We start from the raw sequence: 20794 nt of genomic DNA, 5'->3' as shown, positions 1-20794 counted from the left end.
AGCGAGGAAATTTCACGACTGGATTTGTTGCACAGGTGGCATCCTATCACAGTTCCACGCTGGAATTCACTGAGCTCCTGAGAGCGACCCATTCTTTCACAAATGTTTGTAAAAACAGTCTGCATGCCTAGGTGCTTGAATTTATACACCTGTGGCCATGGAAGTGATTGGAACACCTGATTCCAATAATTTGGATGGGTGAGCAAATACTTTTGGCAATATAGTGTATTTAATATCTATGGTTCACAGATTAAATCCTCTCCTGTTCTGAATAAAGCACATTGATGCAGCAATAACCCCTTTAACTAGTATTTTGTAGTTTCTGTGCATCTATGCGTACAACAGACAAAAACCTTTTAAATAGTCAGGTGACTGTATTCATTATGGGTAAATAATTTGAAAAATTGTTTAGTTCTGAATTTAACACCAGCTACACATTTAAAATGTTAACCAATACGATTAAATTTTTTTATGTTGAAAATTACACTTGCTAAATAAAACTAAAATGGTTAAAACTCAAAACATGATGTTAATTAAATCTCTATTAGAGACCCTGGAAACTGAAAAATCCAGCTAGAATGTAGGAGGATTCTAACACATTCAGTGTTTACTTTAGACAGAAGTTGAAAACAATGACTCTGTGCATTTGGCGAGGTCAGTGAGGAATAGTTATTGGTTTGTGAGCTAGGACAGGAATATGTGGTTGTGTAAGAACAATAATTTACAATCAAATGACAAAAAATAAAGATCCTTATTAAAGAATTTAAACTAGGTGAACTGGAATCCATCACAAACTATGTTGCTTGAGGAGCTCTGGACAGACCCGTTTACTCCAATACAAAATGTATGTTTTTTTTTTGTGTTTTTTTTTTTACAGATCAGGTAGATTTACTGTTCTGAGTGAGTTCTGTATATTTCATTTTGTGATTACTTAAAGACTGAATTAGTTGACAGCTATTCCAAGAATGGATTAATCACAATCTGATCAATTGTCTCAGCCCCATTAATAGATTGTTCCTTGTGCAAAGTTTTATTTACAAGGTACAATTGTAAAGGAAACGAGTTCACTGGAAATTTCCTTATACTTATAAATATAATAATAATTTAAGAATCCTAACAGAGAAAGTAGTTTTCTTCTGAATATTTTCCTTTTCCTCCCCAAAGTTTAAAAAGACAAACACATTCAGATAAGATACTTTTATTAAACTACCTTTTTCCAACAACACTGTACAAGCAAACATTGAATACAACTGATAAAAGTCTAGAAGCTTCACAAAAATCTGATTCCTGCTCCAAACTGGAATCCATCACATATCCTGCAAGAAAAAAAACAAAATAGGAGAGAATATTAATGAGAGCTCCATCTACGCAAGCAGTGAAACAGATCAAATCTGGCTTTTACACTAAGTTGTAGACTCCTTTCTTAGAATTAATAAATGGTTTGAAACCTTTGACGGCATAAAATATTGGAAATACACATATTATGATTATTATTATTATATCAATATTATTATCATTATAGACACAGAGACATCTCATTGCAGAAAAATGCAACTAAATATTTATGAAAGAATTCAACCTTAAATTTCCATTTATTCTGTCAGCTGTTATCTATTTATTTTTTGTAACACAACTAACCTCAGCCCTTTTAAAATAAATGATTCTGAAGCTCTGCTCTCGAATCAAAGGTTAGATTAAAAATACTTTGATTTTAGAGCTTTTTTTGCACAGTTTCCAAAGAGCCCCAAACATTTTGCCCCAGTCTGTCTGTAGGGTTTTGTGGTATATCATGTTCATGGTTATATTCAATTGAATTGAATTCAGTTTATTTATTAAGCTCCAATTCACAAAACATCATCTCAAGACAATTCAACCAGATCATCCAGTCAAATTGATACAAAGTTTTCCATCTAAGGAAACCAGTTGATTGCATCGACTCACTGACTCAAAGGCAATCCCTCACACTAAGCATGCTTGTAGCGACAGTGGAGAGGAAAAACTTCCTCTTAACAGGAAGAAACCTCAAGCAGAACCAGGCTCAGTGTGAGCGGCCATCTGCTGAGTCTTAGTATTCTTGCTTAGTAGAAGAATTTGTATGTTTGAGTTGGTGGCCGTGCATTTTTATCTAAAGGAGTGCATCTCTTTCAGGACCCTGCAAACCTAATCTTGTTGCTTTTAAGATATATGGTGTCAGATGTATTACCCTGGTCCCTGATTAGAGAAATCTCCTAAAGGTTGCTTTGTTTTACCCTCCCCACACCAGTTTCTCATCACTGTTCTGCTGGGGTTATAAAGGGCATGCAAACCTTCACCTCTTCGCACATTCACCATTCGGTGACTCTTGGGTGAAGTGTGCCTTCAGACGACGCTTGTGTTCAGATAAACTTACAAGGACAAGCTTGATATTTTCTTTTCTGATGAAACTGTCTTACTTGATAATTAACATTTCCATAACAAAGGGGATCAAGCAAATACAGATAGTCTAAAAAATAATACATCAATCAGGCATGACTCTGAACAATCCTTGAGATTATGCAGATATACATGTCAGAAAGAAAAGAAAAAACACATGATCGCTGCATTATAATTGTTCTGAATTAATTTAAGTAAGGCTTTAAAAATAAAAATCTAAAGTCCCACCTGTCTCCACTTTGGACTCCCATGGGAATGCAGTAATTCAGCTCCAGCCTGGCGATGTTGCCTAACCGCAGCACAATGCCCAATCCGTACGACCAGCGGATGCATTCTGCCAGTTTCTTCAAATTCGCCTGAGGCCCCTCCCCTTAAGATAAACCAACATCGGATCGCAACCAAATAGAAAAACAAGCAGAGGTCTTTGTGCCAAACTTGAGCACAGTTTTTTTTTTTTCTCCTCACCATAGTTGATGCTACAAAGGTTTCCAGCATTAAGGAAGAAATGGGTTCTGAAGAGATCCCCAAAGCCACCTCTTCCAGGTCTGAAGGGTAGAGGTGTGTAGAGGTGGAGGCCTCCCGCCCAGTAAGCTTCACCTCCCAGGTAATCACCTGCCAAGTCAGTAATATCAGCACCACAGATTTACAATGAAACACCAAAATGTCAACCCGACAGATGAGAAGCTAAACAAGGTGATGGTGTAATCCATGACTTACCATCACTCTGTGGGCCCATGCTGTACATGCTGAACCCCCTGATACTGGTAGGTCCACCAAGGTAGAACCTAGGAGTTAGAAACAAAAAAATAACGTGGTTTCTATCTTTTCTTATCTTTAAGGGCCTAATGATACCATTTCATAGGTCTTCAGAATATTTAATGGGGTTTTTAACAAATCACATCACTAATATTTCTGATTCCTTCAAACTTCTGGTGTGTGTCTGAATCTGTCACAATGTGAGGTGCATGTCAGCAGCAATCTGTTGTGTAAAGCCAAGATTATACTTCTGCAACCGCACACATCAAATGTTGCTTGGGTCTGGTCGCCAACCGGTTTTGCTGGTATGCTTCTGCACCACCGGTCTGGAATTTCTAGGGACGCACAGCAGTTTCCCACCAAAGCGCAAGGGGGAGCCTATTCGAGAACTCACGAGAACTTCGGCGCCGGCGGGAGTGTTTATCTTCCAAAACAACAATGAAGCGTCTGCAAGATACCACGATCACTGACATGGATCTAGAGTTGCTAGACATTGAAGAGGAACAGGTTCTGTTAATGGAGTTGGCAGAAAGACCGATTAACCTTTCGTCATTGTCGTCCATTGTAGTTGTTCCTCGGTTTTTAAAAATGGCGCGCCCCGGCACCGAATCAAGAAGGACGACCACACAGACAGCCGGAAAGGCTTACAAAGGACCAATCACAGCTGCTTTTTGTCTGCGCACTTCCACTTGAGGTCTGCGTGGGTTTGCGACGGTCCGACGCATAGTCAGGATTTTTTTGAGGTGCGCAACGTTTGCAGAAGCTCTGCGCGGAGAGCATGGTCGTGCACAAAGACAGATTTGACGTTTGCAGAGGCTATGCGTCAGAAGCATAAATTGGCCTTGATGCTAAGTTCACACCGAACGCGCTTTAAGGAAACAAAAAAGCTTCTGCTGCTTCATTTCTGATGCTTGTCCACATTAAGGTCAGCCGTCTAGTAAAGTGTGTCCAGATGCGTCTGCTGCTCCTGTGTTCAATGCCAGAGAGCAGCTTTGCTATATTTGCGGTGATCAGTGAGTAGAAAGTAGTTTGAATCTATATTTTGCAGTAAGAAAGTCCACCTGAAAACATGGTCTGTGCAGTCAGTTCATCCAGATTACCATCCTGCCCTCAAATATTATTTCTCTGTGGGAGCCGCTCAGACCCGGACCCAGATCAGTTTCTCTCATTGGTTGATGTGGCATGTCGACCAGCAAAAATTACATTTTTCCAACTCCAGCATCTGCTGCTTTATGAAGCACTTCATGCGCATCAGATCCTGAGAAGCTCATGAGGCGCTGCTTCTGCTGCTCTAGACGGGATCTTTTGATGCATCTTGATGCCATCAACCACAGAATTGGATGCAAACCAGCTGCTTCTTCTGCTCAAAGCGTGTGCGGTGTGAACGTAGCATAACACTGACATTTCTCTGTAGGCTGTATTCCAGTAGCTCTGTATTAATTAAATCAAAGCTGCGTAAATAAAGAAAACGTGATGATGGAAGATGAAACCTCCAAAAACAAGGATTGATGGATGTCTACATGGAGACACAGGAACTTTTCTCTACACCTTGTTCTCCATGTACCTGTCTGCAATGCAGGTCGGCTTCTCATCAATGGGTAACAGCAGCCCCCCCCACAAAGAGGCAGACAGAACCTGAATGAAAAGATGAGAGAATTTCAGCAACTGCAATAAAACAAAAAGACTAAATAATCATTCTCTGTTAGACATCAAAAGAAAATCAGTACTCCCTGTGGTTTAACTGTAGCACATTGTGATGACTTGTATTTCAGAGTATTCTGAACAAATGTATAATTCTGTCTGTGCTGAGTGAGAAGAGTTAGACCTTCCCTCACATCTTCACATGTTAGACATGTTCATATTATTGTAAAAACAAAACCTTTGGATTAGTGTTGCTCAATTTTTTTTATTCACAGTAATATGGTGGTCACTGACACTTGGACGACCTTGTCTGTAAAGACAACTCTTCCAACGAACTAAAAAAAGACTAAATATTTTGCTCTTTTCTTTGCAACTCATTTCCATCCAGTTAGAATTTCTAAAATATGTTATTTTTGTGGTCCGCCCAAACCGATTAGATAAAAGCATTTAGAAATAGCCATGTTTATACCTACAGTCAGTCTGTGCTCAGGGTGACTTGAAAACTTATGCACGGATTTTAATGGAATGTTTTACCAAAGGTGCACCTCAATCCAAGGAACAATCTGTGACATTTCGGAGACGATCCAGATCATAATTCAGATGCAGGAATGTTTTTAAGGATTATTTTAATTATTTGGAGGAACAAGCAGTTCCCCCCTCAACCAGAGGGTGGCAGCAGTGATTAATTACAGCTTCAGCATCGGACACAAAAAGTCCAGCTGATTTATACTGAAGACACAAAGACGGGAAAGGTGAGCCTCGCCTTGCTCAAGTCTCGATCTGCTGATTAAATAAGGAAGCAGAGAGAATGAAGGAGGTGAGAGCAGAACATTTATGGTCCAGATAGATTATGTGTGAGTTTTTTAGTTTATGACTCATAGGTCGGCCTTTCCGAGTGCTGTTGTAGTATTAAATGTGTCAAATCATCATATTATAACTTCCGCTGAGTGAAGGTAGCAAACTGATCCACAGTGTAGTTCCACTGATAGATAGTACGTTTTCTGGAAGGCATTTCGCAGTCACATCTGCTAGCTGCTTTAACGCATGTGTCGTACAAGCACCAACTGTTCTTAAAGTAGCTTAATGGAGGTGGAGCTAAACTGTGTCTCAAGAATTTGTGAAACCTGATAAATTAAAAAGTTTGAATTTGGATGGTATGCTTCAAAGACATTTTCTTGCAGGTTGTTTTCTCCCCTAATTTTATTGCTTCTCTAAAAAGTAGTTTGTTGTGTTTAAGCTTTGGGAGCAGCTGTTGTGCTTTGAATCATTCATGCAGTTTCAGGCAGGTTCTGTTTAAATGATTTCTTAAGGTTAACTTTTTTTATTAACTTTGGTTATCAGCGAAACAAAGGAAAAACAGAATAAATATATTAGACGGTGAATCTTTTTTGAAAACACCTTTTTATGCATAAACCTGAATTAAAAGGTTTTTAGGATGATAAACTTTGATTAGTGGATGAATAGTTGAAAGTTAACCCTCACCGAGTGCCAAAGGAGAGGTTTGTTTAGTTGGATTTCAAAGTCCTCCTTCAGGAAACTGGCATCACCTCCTGTGTACCCAGCAAGCTCCTATGCAAACAAAAAAACTTTAGTGTTTTATAGATCCGTCACATTGTTCTTTTACCCAGCAATGAAGGACTCAATGCAAACCTGATGGATCTTCAGTAATCCGCCTTTCCTTGGAAGGATGGAGGAGTTTCTGGTATCAATGACCATTGCATGCTGGAGAACAGAAACAGTTTTACAGCACAAACCACTTTACAAGCAATTCTCTCAAACACGAAACCCCAAACGGCGAATTAGGAGGAATTGATATACGAGAAGAAAAATACCGAAAGGGAAGACTTGAGGGAATGACCGCTTTCCTCACGGACGGCAAAAGATGCCGTCTGACCCAGAGAGGCCAGCTCTCTCCACACTCCTTCCCACTTGATGGTTTGACTGGTCCGCCACAAAGGAAACTGTGTGAATAAGGTTTGAAAATAAGAGATTCTGTTCTGACTTATGTTCTTTTACACATGGATGCCTTGAGTTTAAATCCTTTTTTCCTCATCTTATTGATAAATGACAAAAAAGTATATATTTAGAAGAAAAAAAAGAAGAAAAAAGAAACAATATTTCTTACAGTGGAAAATGTGACAAAGCATTAGGCAAAAGCAGTACTTACACCAAGTTCTGCAGAGATGCCTCGATCCGTCTCCCTCAGTGAGCTCCATGGAAACTGACCCGTCACTTTGTACACATTAACAGAGATGCTGGAAGTAAAAACATAAGAGAAAAATAAGATTTTCCCCTTTTGAAGAAGAAACAGCAGACTTCACTGTTGTAATGAAGTCATAGTAAAGCAAATGTCTGCATATTTTACAACTTCAACCCGATAGCTGCTCATTGAACGTAAGCAAGGGCTCGTTTCCAGAATATCAAAGTTTTGATATTTTGGTTTAGAACCAAAATCACACCATATCTAAAAAGCTGAATGTCCTTTTCTAATTAGATACTGGAGAAAGTGGCATAGTGAATGAAATTAACGCACACATAACGCATTATGCAGCACAAGCCCCTCCCCCACATGTAGCCTGTGTAATTTTTTACTTATTTATAAGATCAGTACATCTCTGCAGTACAAGTGCAATAATCCAAGAAAATTACTTTGTAGTCTTCCCTTAGCTCTCTACTGTGCAGATATTTTATATATATGGGAAGCATATTCAATTACAACATTTTTTGTTTTTTTATGTTTTTTTGGTACCATATACAGTCTTTTCATATTGTCTGTTGTATTTGTATCTTTAATGGGAAACTTGCTTTAACTCTTTTATTCTATATAAGCTACTGGAACCAAAATTTTCCTGAAGGAGTAATCCCAAGGGATTAATAAAGTTGGGTCTAAGTCTAAGTCTAGGTACAAAGAAGTCGTCTACAGTCGTAGAATGGGAGGCAGATCTTTTAGTTATCAGGCTCCTCTCCTGTGGAACCAACAACCAATTTTATTCCCTGAGACCTGTCAACCTGTCTATTTTTAAAGCAAGGCTTAAAACGACCCTATTTTGATAAAGCTTATAGTTAAAAACAAAGTGATGTGTGCTTAGTCGCTGGGTAAGTAGAGAGGTAGGTGGAAGTAGAGTGTGAACAGCCTGATCTGGTGGGAGAGAATTTCAGTTCGGATAGATATTTCTCCTTAGCTCTACCTTGGCCTCGCTGTGGCTCTATCTTTCTTATACCTCATCCAAACTACTTAGGTTATCCTGCACTACTTTCTGCATTTGTGCTGCTATAGGCTTAGACTGCTGGAGGACACAGGGACTCCTTTTTTCTATCTCTATTCTCCCACTCTGCAGAATCTGTTAGTTCAATCTCTAACGTTCTGCTATCTCTGCTTATTCTCATAGTAGCTTCATCTGGTCTGTTCCTGTTTGGCTGTGACTCCATCCTGGAGAGAAATATCAGCTGTGCTGCTGCCATCAACACCTTTGTTTCTAGATGTTGGAGCTTGGCCTGTTTTTTAGTGTAGTCCTGTTTCTCTGAGTGTGACTAACTGGATGTGCTCTCTTCATCCTCTGACATGGGAGCTGGCTCGGAGCTCGTCTGCCTGGCTGTGTGTTTCCTGGACGGGGCCGCCTGTGGAGCTGGTAGACAGTTGCCTTTTGTATCTATGCTTCTTTTTCTATGTCTGCTTCTGTCTCCTTGAACCCCAGTCGGCCTCAGCAGATGGCCGCTCACACTGAGCCTGGTCTGCTGGAGGTTTCTTCCTGTTCAAAGGGAGTTTTTCCTCTCCACTTTTGCTACAAGCATGTTTGGTGTGAGGGATTGCTGAAGAGTCAATGAGTTGATGCATTAAACTGGTTTTCCTTAGTTTAACTTTGAATAAATTTTACTGGATGATCTGGTTGAACTTTCACTGTAAAGTGCCTTGTGTTGTGAATTGGTGCTATATAAACAAACTGAATTGAATTACAGTTTTCAGACTCTTGGTTGAGGGCAGTAAAAATGCTGGGATGCGATATCAGCTTTGACTAATTAGCTGACTTGGATATCCGATTAAAGACGTTCATCCAGCATTCTGTTCCAATCATTTTTTATTTTCATAAATATCATACACAGCTTTACAGTCACAGTGATCTACTAACCTCAGTTTTAGGATTGCAATGCTGATTACATCATGGAGCAGAGGCCACAGCAGCTAGCAATGATTTATATCATGATTATTTGTAAACTTTTTTTTTTTCAAACAACTTTCATGTTGAGCATGATGCCTTTACTCACATGGCGAGGTATACAGTTAATTCATTTAACGAGAATCGGACTGATATCGGCCAATACGCTCAGCCCATGCATTTGTCCATCTCTACTTTTTTTTGCCCTATTTTAAAGACACGTATCTCTAGGGATAGAATGGAACTCCTAACTATGCATATTTTCTTCACATATTATGTTAATTTGACCTCAAGCAATTTTTTTAAGCTCTTTATATCTTACTTGCGTTCAAAGTGTCCTGGTTGGGGTTTGAAGAAAGACAGTCCATAGGATGTCTCTTTGGTACCATAAGAGAACTGGAATGTCAGTTTTTCTGCCCGACCAAATGCATTCGGTAATTTGAGTCCGAGTACCTGTAATTACACAAAGTAGAAGTTTACCAGGAGAATAACTCCTTTTAATAAAACACAATGTTAGAAATTATATAAAGAACGCATAGTTCAGGAAAAGGAGCCGAAAATAAATCACTAAAACAAAACTCAGTGAATTAGTAATAAACGCCAACTTGGTTTAGGGAACTAACCATGCTGCCTTCATTGTTTCCAACCATAGTGTTATAGCTGCCCGTCATGCGCCTCAGCTCTGTGACCTCAAAGGTCACATCAAGGCCATTAGGAAGGGCATCTTCACCTGCAGACAAAGTAAATAATGCTGTTTTTAAATAAACAAAGCTAATATGCAAAAAATCAAACTTAGAGTTCGTTAAAGGTCTTTACCTCGAGACGTGTCAATGACAACTTCCACCTTTCTGAAGATACCGAGACGCAGCAGCTTCTGTCGGGCTTCGTGAGACCTCCGCATCACCTGTATCAAACAGCGAACAGTGTTGATGCCTGTGAGGGCTCCACACAAACGGGCACCGAACAAGAAATAAACATCGCCGGGCAATGAAGCATACATACGTCTATCAAGTTCTTCGCCCTGAAAACTTCTGAAATTTCATAAGTCAGCAGGTCCTCCTTTGTTCTTCCGAGTCCATCTATGTGCACTCGCTGAACCACCACCTGAAAAACAGGAGGAAGACAGTCAGAAACACAATGAGCATCCAAAACAAAAACATCCAGAGAAATGCACAAACAAAATAAAAAAATTAAACCAATGAAAGGGACAAATACACAGTACAACATGGTTATAAAGCAAAGGATTTATACCTTCAACAGAGTGGCAACAAAAGAGCTTGAAGACAAAGCTGCCTGTAGAGGCCTACATTCAGTTTAAGTTAAGATAAAAGACATCATTAATAAGTTACAGTATATATCAGAAAGTAAAAGGTTCTCATATGTAAGTATATTCAACATATTGAATTGAGGTTCTTTTCCAAATGTGCAGTTTTTTGTTCATTAGCTGGTTCCTGGATGTTTAGGGGAGCGGCTTCAATGTCAGTCAGGTAATTGGAGTGAAGCCACAGTTTTTTAACCTCATTAAATTTCTCCTAATCTTCTTTATGATCTTAACCTTTATGGAAAAATAATACCATCAAGCTTATGTCTTCATTACTTAAAGCTACAGTGTGTAATTTTCAGCGACATCTAGCGGTCAGACTGCAGACCGCAGCAACATGAGCATCTCCCCACCCCACCGCTTCTCCCCCCCAACAGTACGGCGAGCGTTACGGGACAAAATGTCTTCCACGACGTCCGCATCACCTACCTTCTCAAATGATGAGGTTTGTTTACATAGATAATTTTACAGATAGTATTTCATTAGTCTGTGTAGGGTATAGATTTCAGTACCGTCTCAGTTCATCTCTCTCAACTTGCCGTAGTTACTTTCGAGCGTAATGGGCGATCTCGCAATCGCTAGTTTGTTGGCTCTGCGCTGCCGTAGCGCAAAGATGTCTGCCTCCATGGCTGCGAGACCCGCTCCTATGTAATTATAAATAACGAATTCTAAGGCAATGCAAATATTAAGGTTAAGAGGCTGAGCTCGTAGATGATGATAAATAACATAGTTATGTATAATATATTACATTTCTGACTGTATATCCCTGTAATTATTAAACACTGTAGCTTTAAGTCTACACTTCATAAAAATAAAACAAATTATATTCTTACATCTTTGTTTTCCAGAACTTTCTGTTTAGGCTCCTGTTCAATTCCCGGAGCTTCAATGTCGTCTGCTTGGACGCCTAACTCTGGCCCTTGCATGGGCAGAGGGTCGAGGCTCTACAGAAAGAAAAAAAAACAATTAGAATCACAGTACAATGAGTTTAAATTGACATAAATACATGAAGTATGTAAAGATGAATAGATTTCAAATGATCAGACGTTGCTCTCAGTAAAAGTGCACAACAGGACCGTTCAACTAAGCAACACGTCGCAAACAGTAAAATGTCAGATGCCATCATAAACAACTCCCATAATAGCCCTCATTTTGATAAACGATTGTTTTTAGAGTACATCAATTTGACTCATGAAATTAGCCAAAGGGCATTTTCAGATCAGACCATAGCTTTTGAAGGGCAAGTTACCAGATAAGGTACACCAAGGTGTTGGAAATAAAATAATTGTTTTATAACTGATACATTTTTCCTCCATAGTGTTGCTGTGGTTTGAAGTTAGATTTTAGAAGCTGCACCAGAAACAGCATGATTGATCGAGTTTTTCTCTGACTCGGATCAAAGGGTAGCTGAGGCTGAGTAAAGGGTAACTCAGCCTCCCCTATCCCACCTGTTGCTGCTCATTGCTAGAGAGATTTTTACAGACATAGAAGATAAGATAATGGTGGAATGGACAAGCTAAAGACTACAGATGACTCCTGTTTAGGTAGCCCTGGTTAAAACCTTTTTTTATTTGAGGAATAACTGCTAAAGCACAGACAGACTAATAAAGCAGCTTAGACTGACTTATTATACTTGTGTTATTTTAAAAGAACAAAATGGCAAAAATGTAAAGTATCCTTCACATTAGGGCTGTAATTAAAGATTATTATGCATATATATTATATTAATTATATTATTCCATTTGAGTTCTGGAAAGAGCAGCCTGACAGATGAAGCTTTTTTTTTCCATCTTGAATGCAAATCTTTTTTATATATTTCTTTACAGTTTTGGTATAATAACTGCTTTAAGTGGGTCGCTCTGTCAGCTAAAGGCATGTTTTAGAGTTTCTATTCTCCAGATAAGGATTAAATAATCAGAATTTTTTTTTTCATCCCTACTTCACATTAGGGTATTTGAGACCTACAACAAATTTCTTTCCATATCAAATTTCTACTTGTCAATATATCATAACAAACACATTGCAAACAGTAGGATATTAAAATCAAACTCCACAGCTTCAGGCTGCAGTAGGAATAAATGTCACTGTTTCAAATAATAACATTAAATATAAGATTAACACAATAATAACATTAAATATTAATATGCAAGGAATACATTATACTATGGGGTTTAATGGAGAGTATTATGCAGCACTGCATTAAAACTGGTGCAAAGAAAGCCTTTCGCAGAAATTATTGAACTGAACTGTCACAAACCTCAGGTTCTTTTTAAAACTAGGTTTTTTATTAGACTTATTGAGTCTAAACTTGCCTAACTTTCTTTGTAGAGAAGCTAATTTTCACTGGGGCTCTGATCATGATCTATTGGTTTATTTTATTAATTTTTTGCCCTGCTTAGAGTCTGTATCACTGTCTTTTTTTTTTTTTACAGCAGACTGCTGGTCATTTACAGATGAAAAGGTTTTATTGGAAAATGAATTGTAAAATGTAAATCATATTCGTATCTATATATATATATATATATATATATATATATATATATATATATATATATATATATATATAATTTTACAATTTTGGTATAATTCCTGCTCTAAGTGGGTCACTCAGTCAGCTATAGGCATGTTTCAGAGTCTCTATACTCCTGTTAACAATTAATGTATAACTAAATTAGTTGAGGATTATTCAAATAATGGATGAATTGTTTCAGTCCTGGTTTTAAGGCATTTTCCTGCTGCATAGTTAGAACATAACAGCATAGAGACTCCTGCTCCATCTGTTTAGTATCACTGATGGGAGTTTATAACCATAAACAGCTGATTTTATTACACTTAACAGGAGTTAATTAAGATTAGAAAACTTTGAGCTGATATTAATAGTGTTCTGCTTTAAGTTGTCGGCATGTTAGAGAGTTTAGCGTGTAGGGCCTGCAGAAGCTGCTCTGTCAGATAAAAAGCTCCCAGAGGTCAGGCTGCTAGCTAAACCGGCCCGCGCGCCGGACAGACGTGTCCTTACCCTGGCATGGACGCTGCCCATGCTGAGCTCCGCTGCCCCCAAAAACTTACGACGAAACTTTCCGTGGAAAAGGAAAACTAGTTTAACCTACAAAGTAACCGAGGAGCATCCGTATAAGGAGGCAGCCATGTCACTTCCTGGCCACGCCCCTTCCGGTACGCCTTCACCAGCAGCACACCGCTGTGTGAAACACGAAGGTCTTCAACAGGGGGTCCGCGACCCCTAGGGGTTCCACAGAGGTACTGCATGCAGGTCGCTAAAGTTTTGGTTAATAAGAGTTTTTTTTTTTATTCCCTCCTGCAATTTTTTCCACTAATTGAAATGTCTTTAAATCCACATTAACATGAATTCAACAGACTGAAGTAAACAAATAAATGGAGGCAGAAGATGTCTTTCAGTCATTAATGTACACATTCAGCGACACACAGGAGCTCTTTCAAGCTGGACACCGTTTCATTCAAAACACCAGTCCCATCAACCAGGAATCAGAAATACTTTAATAATCCCGGGGAGAAATTACTTTAGTTACATTACTCCATCTGTAATAGAGTGACGATAGGACCAGTTTGATAGAACACTATTTCATACAATATATATAATTGGGGGTCCCTGCTCCATCTAACCATCAGTTTGGGGTCCTTGGCCTGGAAAACGTTGAAGACCCCTGATAGACAGATTGCACTTTAGAATACAAACGTTTCCTTTGTTTAACAGGACCAGACCTAAACTTAAGTGTTTTATACTTGGAAATCAAGATTATGTTTTTTGAAATTACGGAATCCAAAACAGAGATCTTTTATTTCCACAAGGGATAGATATCTGCCATTTCCCTTCATTTTAGAAACAATTTGATTATAAAATCTGTGGAGGACCAACACTGACATAATAAAAAAATAAAAGCAGTAATATATGTACTGTACATATATAAATATTTTCCTATATATGCATTTTTCCTGCTTTTTTTATTTATGTGAGTTTTGGTCCTTCATAAAAACCTCTATAAGTTGTTACATTCATGCTGATTTCTGCACAGTTTCTACCTTAGTCAGTTAAATAACCTGCTGCTGTCATTTTGCACATCTCTATTGCTGGTATTTTCAAACATCCATTATCGTAAAAATGTCCAAAGCTGTATATTGATAGTTTATTCTGCAGATGCACAGTATTTATATTGTAAAAACACTGTGGTGTGCAGTATTTCATTTATTTTCTTAATTCTGTAACTTATTCTGTTAATTTTATACACTTTTCTAAGGTCCACATTTGAGTGACCAATTATCCTACAATCTTCTGCTGCGGTAACACAATTTCCCCATTGTGGGACAATAAAGGGATTTTCTATTCTATTCTGATTACATCATATCCCAAAATAAAAAAGCCAAACCCTAATTCTTAAATGTTGTCTTATACAATTCAATTGACTTCAAAAATTATTTATTAGTCCCAATGAGAAATTAAATGTTGCAGCAACTCATACGTTATATTTAAAAACAGTTGCTGTGTAGGCTGGAAGGATCTCCTGTAGAGGTCTGTCTTTCACCGGATCTGATGAAGCCTCTGACTGAAGACACTCTTTTGTACATTTTCTGGAGAGGATGCTCGCTATTGTGCATAATTTTCTTCACTTTATGAAGAATTATTCTTTGTGAAATCATCTCCAGAGGTTCTATATGACTTCCTAGAACAGAGCCGGCCTTCTTTATCAGCTTGTTGAGCTTTTTTAACTCATTAGCTCTGATACTGTTACCCAGCAGAGGATGGAAGCGGAGATCAAACTCTCTACCACAGACTTGTAGAAGATATGTAGCATCTTGCTGCAAATGCCAAAATTATAATATTTAAATCAATGGCAATCATTCTTTAATGATGTTTTGCATCGACAGACCATAACTGATTTTTCCCTTGGAATATTCTTATATTTCACCGCTACAATTTTCTTGAACAGTTATTTAGAAAGGACAGTGAGTGTTAAGCTTCATCTCTATTGAGATTGGATCAAAGTTTTCATTCGATCAGGCGTCTAAAACCTTGGCTTTGTTGCTCAGTTGATTTACTAAACAAAGAACTCTTGCCCTGATTTTCAGTGTGTGTTTTGGTACTTTTCTTGCTCTCTGCCCCCATAAAGAAAACATCCATCCCGTCCTGCCCCCCTGGTAAATTTCCTTTAGAACCGCCACTGGTTAGTGTGCATAATATTAAAGCTTTACAGTAAAAAATGGATTGTTGTTATGTCAAACATTTGTTTTTGGTGATTCTGGCACCAACAAGATTTTTTTTACCAACAGGGAAAGACTATTTCACAAAAGTGAAAGCTAAATAATGTATTAGTTCATGTTTACAACGAAATGACAAAACAAAAATTACATCATAAAAGCAAGAATTCAACAGAAATTTCTGGATATCCTGCAGGATTAAATTCTCCAGCCTTTTTTTTTCAATCCTAGCAGGGTGACTTTTGATAACGGCTTTGCAAACATTAATGAACAGTAAATAAATGGCCTTTTCAAACAGAAAACATATCCTCAGATGTGTGCATATGTTGCTGAGCTTCTTTGCAGAGCGTCCATCCTAAAAAGAAATCACAATATGAACTCACAGGAAAAGACATGTAAAAAATGCCTGACATAATAGACTCAGCAACGTGCACCCACGCTTCAGTTTTAAAGGTTTCACGGGATATTCTGTCTTCATTTGCACCTTCGGGGCATTCGTTGAAGTCTTTTAATCCAAGCATGGCCAGAGCTGTGAGGGGAGAAAGATTTGTAAATAGCATGCAAAGTTTTGATTCTGATTTCAGAAACATTCACATTGAGACACTCTAACTTGCATTACCAGAAAAATGCCTGATAATAATATATGTGATGAATACATCACAACTGGCTTTGTTGAGATTAATAAAAACATGAAATATGCAGGTTAGCTGCGTTACAGTAAACAACACAATGAACCAATAACAGTAGTTTTACAGGGGTGTTAAGGTCAAATTTGTTCAACTCTAATCACAATTTAGTAAATGAATAAATACATAACATTTGACAGAATATTGATTCAGAACCCTATGGTATGTTTACACCAAAACTAAAATTATTTATTGCAATCATCTATTTGTAATTATATGACTTAAAAAAAAACTACAACTATTTGACTATCAAAACCTGTTGTCATGTTTTATGGTTATTTAATACATATAAGTTATGAAGGATTATTTGAAGAGTTTGTCATGAGGGATCTCTTTTTAGGGAAAAGAACCAGAGAGAGAAAGCTTCAAGGTGTGAACACAGAGGGCTGATCTTTAACACCACTATAATGGGTACAATTACTCAAAATGGTAAATGGCATGTACTTATATAGGGCCTTTACTCAAGTGAGGAGATTTGACCAAAGCGCTTTACACTACATTCAGTCATTCACGCACACACTCATACACTGATGGTGGCAAGCTACATTGTAGCCACAGCTGCCCTGGGGCTCACTGACAGAAGCAGGGCTGCTGTAAACTGGCGCCACCGGGCCGTCTGACCACCATCAGCAGTCAATGCAGGTGAAGTGTGTTGCCCAAGGACACAATGTCAATTTAAGTCGGAACCGGGGCTTGAACCTTCAATCCTTCGATTTCAGGCCAAACTCCTACATCCAACGCCACTGTCGCAAAATGCAGCATAGAAAGCAGAAAATCCCTGAATCGTTTAAGGGTTTCGGTGGGGCCGGTGTTTATCTCTCCAGCAGTCAGATCGACAGATCACCATTCTGTAGCATGGCAACACAGACACACACAAAGAAGCACAACCATGTGCACACTCACACCTAAGGAGAATTTAGAGAAACCATTTCACCTGACAGTCATGTTTTTGGACTTTGGGAGGAAGCTGGAGTACCTGTAGAGAACCCACGTTTGTACGGGGAGAACATGCAGACGCCATGCAGGAAGACCCCGGGCCGGGAATCAAACCCTTGCTGCAAGGTAACAGTGCTACCCACTGGCCCACTATGCAGCAGGTTTATCAATGCTTTAAATCAGACTTCCTTAACCTTTTAGATTTATCAGCTTCAACCCACCAGGTCATTAGCAGGCCTCTGGAGAAGGGGATTGCATGGAGGTAACTCAGCCATTTAATGTGTGGAAGCACAAACACACCTTAGATATGCAGGACAACGGACCTGCAGGGCCGGAATTGAGGAAGCCTGCTTTAACAGTATCAGCGACAGTAAAAAAAACAAAAAAAAACTTCTTGATTATAAATGACTATGTACCTGCAGTTTTGTGTAATCACCACTCACCATGCTTATACTGTGAAAAAGTGATGGATGTTTGATTTGCAGGTTTTAGGAACCCAAAGATTACATCCAGGTTAGAGGAGTGGAACAGGTTTGGCCCTCTGACGTCGCTCTCCTTGGCTTCCTTAAGCTGCTTCAGGTACTCAATGAGAAACTCCCTCAGATTCTCTGATGACACAATCATTACAAGAGGTTAACTGCAAACATCTCTTTCTGATGAACAATGGCAATTAATTGTTTGACAAATATAGAAGCTTGATGCAGGGCCATTCTCACCAGAATAATCATTAAAAAATCCAATCAAGATGACAACATTTCGGCCAAATATTGCTCTCGGTTTACAGTTGTGACTTAAAGGGGGTCGTTACCATTAGGCAATACTAGCCATTTGCCTAGGGCCCCATAAAACACTGTTTACATGTATAGTTAATACTACTATTCCTTATTTGTGGACATTAATTATGTTTTTGATCAAAATGCTTTGCCTAAAATGCCATAAGAACGCTTATAATATTAAGAGTGTCTCAGCTGAGTATAAAACATAGAGAGGAAAACAACAAGAAGAGAGGGACTAAATGTAGAATAAAAAATGGATGTCTATTCTATTAGAATTTCTCTATCTGTATAATGGGTCTGTTTTATTTGTTGTCTTCTTAATCCAAAGGGCCCCCTGCCTGTCTTTGCCTAGGGCCCCAAATTTCCTAAATCCGCCCCTGGTGATTAATAGTTAACAGTTTTGGGCTTTGAATCTTGAACCTTTCTTTTTCCACACTTTTTTTTCTCCACTCAGTAATACCACAGATCTCAATTTAATTTAGATATTTTTCATAGATAGGTTTAGATACTAGAAAGGATGCTAAAAAACATAAAACATAAATCACTTGGTTCCAACTTCCAGAACTTTTATCTGTGAAGTAAAATGAGAAAAATCCATGAACTAGCAGGAAGTAATTGCTAACAACGACAATGATGAATATTGTGTTTGGGGAGGAAATAAACTCTAACCAGGTCTGTGAAACAGCAGCATGCTCATCATGTCGTCCATGAGTTCAGTAATCCTGTGTTTCTTTAGATATTCCGCCGCGTCTCTCTCTCGCTGGGTCGCCATGTTTTTTTTTCTGTCGGAGCTGGTTGCTATGCCGTTGCTATGCTTGTGTGCGCGCACACTGATCGCGCACTGCGCAGCAACGACGCCGAAACACGATCTGTACCGCGCATGCGAAAACATTAAATGTGTTTAAATAATGTGATTATGGCACTAAAATTTCTTATTTCTATGCTTAACTCACTAAAGAATGCTAATACAAATCTTTAAAAAACGTTTTATGACTTTAGTGAGAGAATTCTGAGAAAAAAGACTTTTTTCCCATACTAAACTGAAATAATATTTAAAAATAATTTTTTTCACTTTTTTTTTTATCCAGTGGCCCTAATCATCTTATGTATTAATTTGTAAATGAAAGCCAATAATAGAAAATTTGTTATCAAGTCACAATTTTACAAGACTAGAAGTACAGATCACACATTTACCACCCATAAAATAATACTCATAAATATGTGACTCACATTCTTACATGTTTAATCCGTAAATTTTTTGTACACAAATTAATATTCATAAATCTGGGATTCATACTTGTAAATGTGTTATTTGTACTTATAAACATGCTATTCTTACTAATAATTTTTTTATTTTCATCTGTAAACATGATTTGTACTTATGATTCATTTTAGTAAATTTGTGATTGTTCCTCCTAATTTCGTGATTCATACTCTTTCATTTATGATTTGTAAACTTGCAATGGCTATCAGGGGTCTGGAGAAAAAAAAATCGATTTGGTGTTATATCGTAATTTTCCGCTGCCCAACATATTAACAATCTTTCAGTTCCTAGTATACAGTAGGGGTGTAAATAATAATGGTTTTGTATCGATGCATCGATCCAACAGCCGACGATCCGATGCATCGATACGTCCGCAAGAGAATCGATTCTTTTTTTTTTTTTTTTCCTCCGGTCTATTTTTATCCATTTGCTCCTGGGCGTAATTCTCCCTCCTGTGCTGCGGTGGCGCTAAACCTATTTTGCCCTCCTACCTCGCTTCCTGGTTATACTCTTACAGCAGTGTATTGCAGTGAGCTTGACACAAACATTTTATATATACACTATGGGTCTAGATACAGCTGAGGCGGTGAGGAAGTGGGGGCAAGTTTAGTCCAACGGAGGGACATGAGGGCCAAAAAGAGCGGAGATCCAGGTGAAAAAAAGGGTCCCAGCGTTCTCACGCACCTCACTCTTCTAGAGGGTCAAACTTCACGAGTTGTTTTCCGCAATTTCGGTCATAAAAACAAACCAAGCCGGCCTCCTGTCTGCGGTCAGCTACAATTTGGAAGAGGTACAGCAGAGCGTTTGTGGAGGGGGCGGGAACGTCTGGAGCCGAGGTATTGCACTGCACTCATTGCACTGATTTTGTGCAGTATTTTTTCCATGCAAAGCCTTTCAGAATCTATAACGCAGCGGCATTATACTTTTTCCGTGAATGAGGTTTTAATAGGAATAGGTGGAGTGCAACTTTTCTACTTCTGTTATTTGCTGTTGTGTCTCAAAGAAATGCATAACGATATTACAGCTTTCATTGATTTATTTCAAATTTGAAACATTGTCTAGCCTGTAAGGTGTAAAAAAAAAAAAAAGACCAATTAATCGTATCGTATCGTGGTGTATTCTTGAGTATTGAACTGAATCGAATAGCCATGATAGGTGTGATTTACACCCCTAGGGTAAATAAAACTGAACATTTTTTATCTAAAACAATGAGGGGAAAAAGGGCTACCTCTGCACTTCCACTCTGATAGATGGCGCTGTGTAGCCCTTTTGCTGTGTGGCGCAGCACCATCTGTAGTTGAGGCAGTCACACTCAAACCCCAAACAACATGGATATCAAACTTACTAAATAATCAATATCTTCTGATGAACATATACAGCACTTACTGTACCTTTTTATCTATACATTTAATTTTGATAGCTGGGAAAAAATATTGCATTAGTGATATTGCAGTATCGTGATAATATCGGATCATATTGCAACACCTATGCCAATACTCGCCCCTAATGGATATATTTGTGCATTTGTGAATTTGTACTACTACTGTGGCAAAGTTTGAACCTTCTAATTTGTAAACATAACTTTTAGACTTATAATCCTGCAGATGAAGAGCTGATGT

At 38.4% G+C, this 20794-nt stretch overlaps 2 protein-coding genes across 3 annotated transcripts; both read right to left on the bottom strand.

Moving 5' to 3' along the window:
• Positions 1 to 1182: 1182 nt before the first annotated feature.
• On the bottom strand, positions 1183 to 13460 carry samm50 (SAMM50 sorting and assembly machinery component). Of its 2 annotated transcripts, none has more exons than XM_038307532.1 (15): positions 13301 to 13460; positions 11118 to 11228; positions 9966 to 10067; positions 9780 to 9867; positions 9587 to 9693; positions 9286 to 9416; positions 6977 to 7064; positions 6642 to 6770; positions 6460 to 6531; positions 6292 to 6378; positions 4733 to 4803; positions 3130 to 3197; positions 2878 to 3033; positions 2641 to 2782; positions 1183 to 1316 (listed from the first exon to the last, which is right to left on the bottom strand). In XM_038307532.1, exons 1-15 carry the CDS (start codon positions 13319 to 13321, stop codon positions 1271 to 1273), a joined length of 1419 nt encoding a protein of 472 aa, XP_038163460.1. In that variant the 5' UTR covers positions 13322 to 13460; the 3' UTR covers positions 1183 to 1270. The 2 variants fall into 2 exon arrangements, with proteins under 2 accessions (XP_038163460.1, XP_038163461.1); XM_038307533.1 differs by having other exon boundaries at positions 2878 to 3024.
• A 2146-nt stretch (positions 13461 to 15606) lies between these two features.
• On the bottom strand, positions 15607 to 18705 carry si:dkey-42p14.3 (EF-hand calcium-binding domain-containing protein 10). Its single transcript, XM_038307548.1, has 4 exons — positions 18581 to 18705; positions 17579 to 17743; positions 15952 to 16042; positions 15607 to 15868 (listed from the first exon to the last, which is right to left on the bottom strand). Exons 1-4 carry the CDS (start codon positions 18681 to 18683, stop codon positions 15823 to 15825), a joined length of 405 nt encoding a protein of 134 aa, XP_038163476.1. The 5' UTR covers positions 18684 to 18705; the 3' UTR covers positions 15607 to 15822.
• Between the last annotated feature and the right edge of the window lie 2089 nt (positions 18706 to 20794).

This window comes from Cyprinodon tularosa, unplaced genomic scaffold, assembly GCF_016077235.1.
Source record: "Cyprinodon tularosa strain WSP-4 unplaced genomic scaffold, ASM1607723v1 ctg613, whole genome shotgun sequence".
In the NCBI taxonomy this organism is placed as follows: Eukaryota; Metazoa; Chordata; class Actinopteri; order Cyprinodontiformes; family Cyprinodontidae; genus Cyprinodon; species Cyprinodon tularosa.
Note: the sequence above shows the minus strand (reverse complement) of the source record. Positions and strands in the feature narration are given on the sequence as shown.

Excerpts from the sequence above, each read along its gene's own strand:
- si:dkey-42p14.3 (XM_038307548.1), bottom strand. The coding sequence starts at position 18,683 with ATGGCGACCCAGCGAGAGAGAGACGCGGCGGAATATCTAAAGAAACAC. Across the intron at positions 16,043-17,578 it reads TTTTTCACAGTATAAGCATG|CTCTGGCCATGCTTGGATTA; the intron begins GTGAGTGGTGAT and ends CTCCCCTCACAG. Across the intron at positions 15,869-15,951 it reads GAAACCTTTAAAACTGAAGC|GATGGACGCTCTGCAAAGAA; the intron begins GTGGGTGCACGT and ends ATTTCTTTTTAG.
- samm50 (XM_038307532.1), bottom strand. The coding sequence starts at position 13,321 with ATGGGCAGCGTCCATGCCAGG. Across the intron at positions 10,068-11,117 it reads AAGTTCTGGAAAACAAAGAT|GTGGTGGTTCAGCGAGTGCA; the intron begins GTAAGAATATAA and ends CCTGTTTTTCAG. Across the intron at positions 2,783-2,877 it reads CCTTTGTAGCATCAACTATG|GGGAGGGGCCTCAGGCGAAT; the intron begins GTGAGGAGAAAA and ends GTTTATCTTAAG.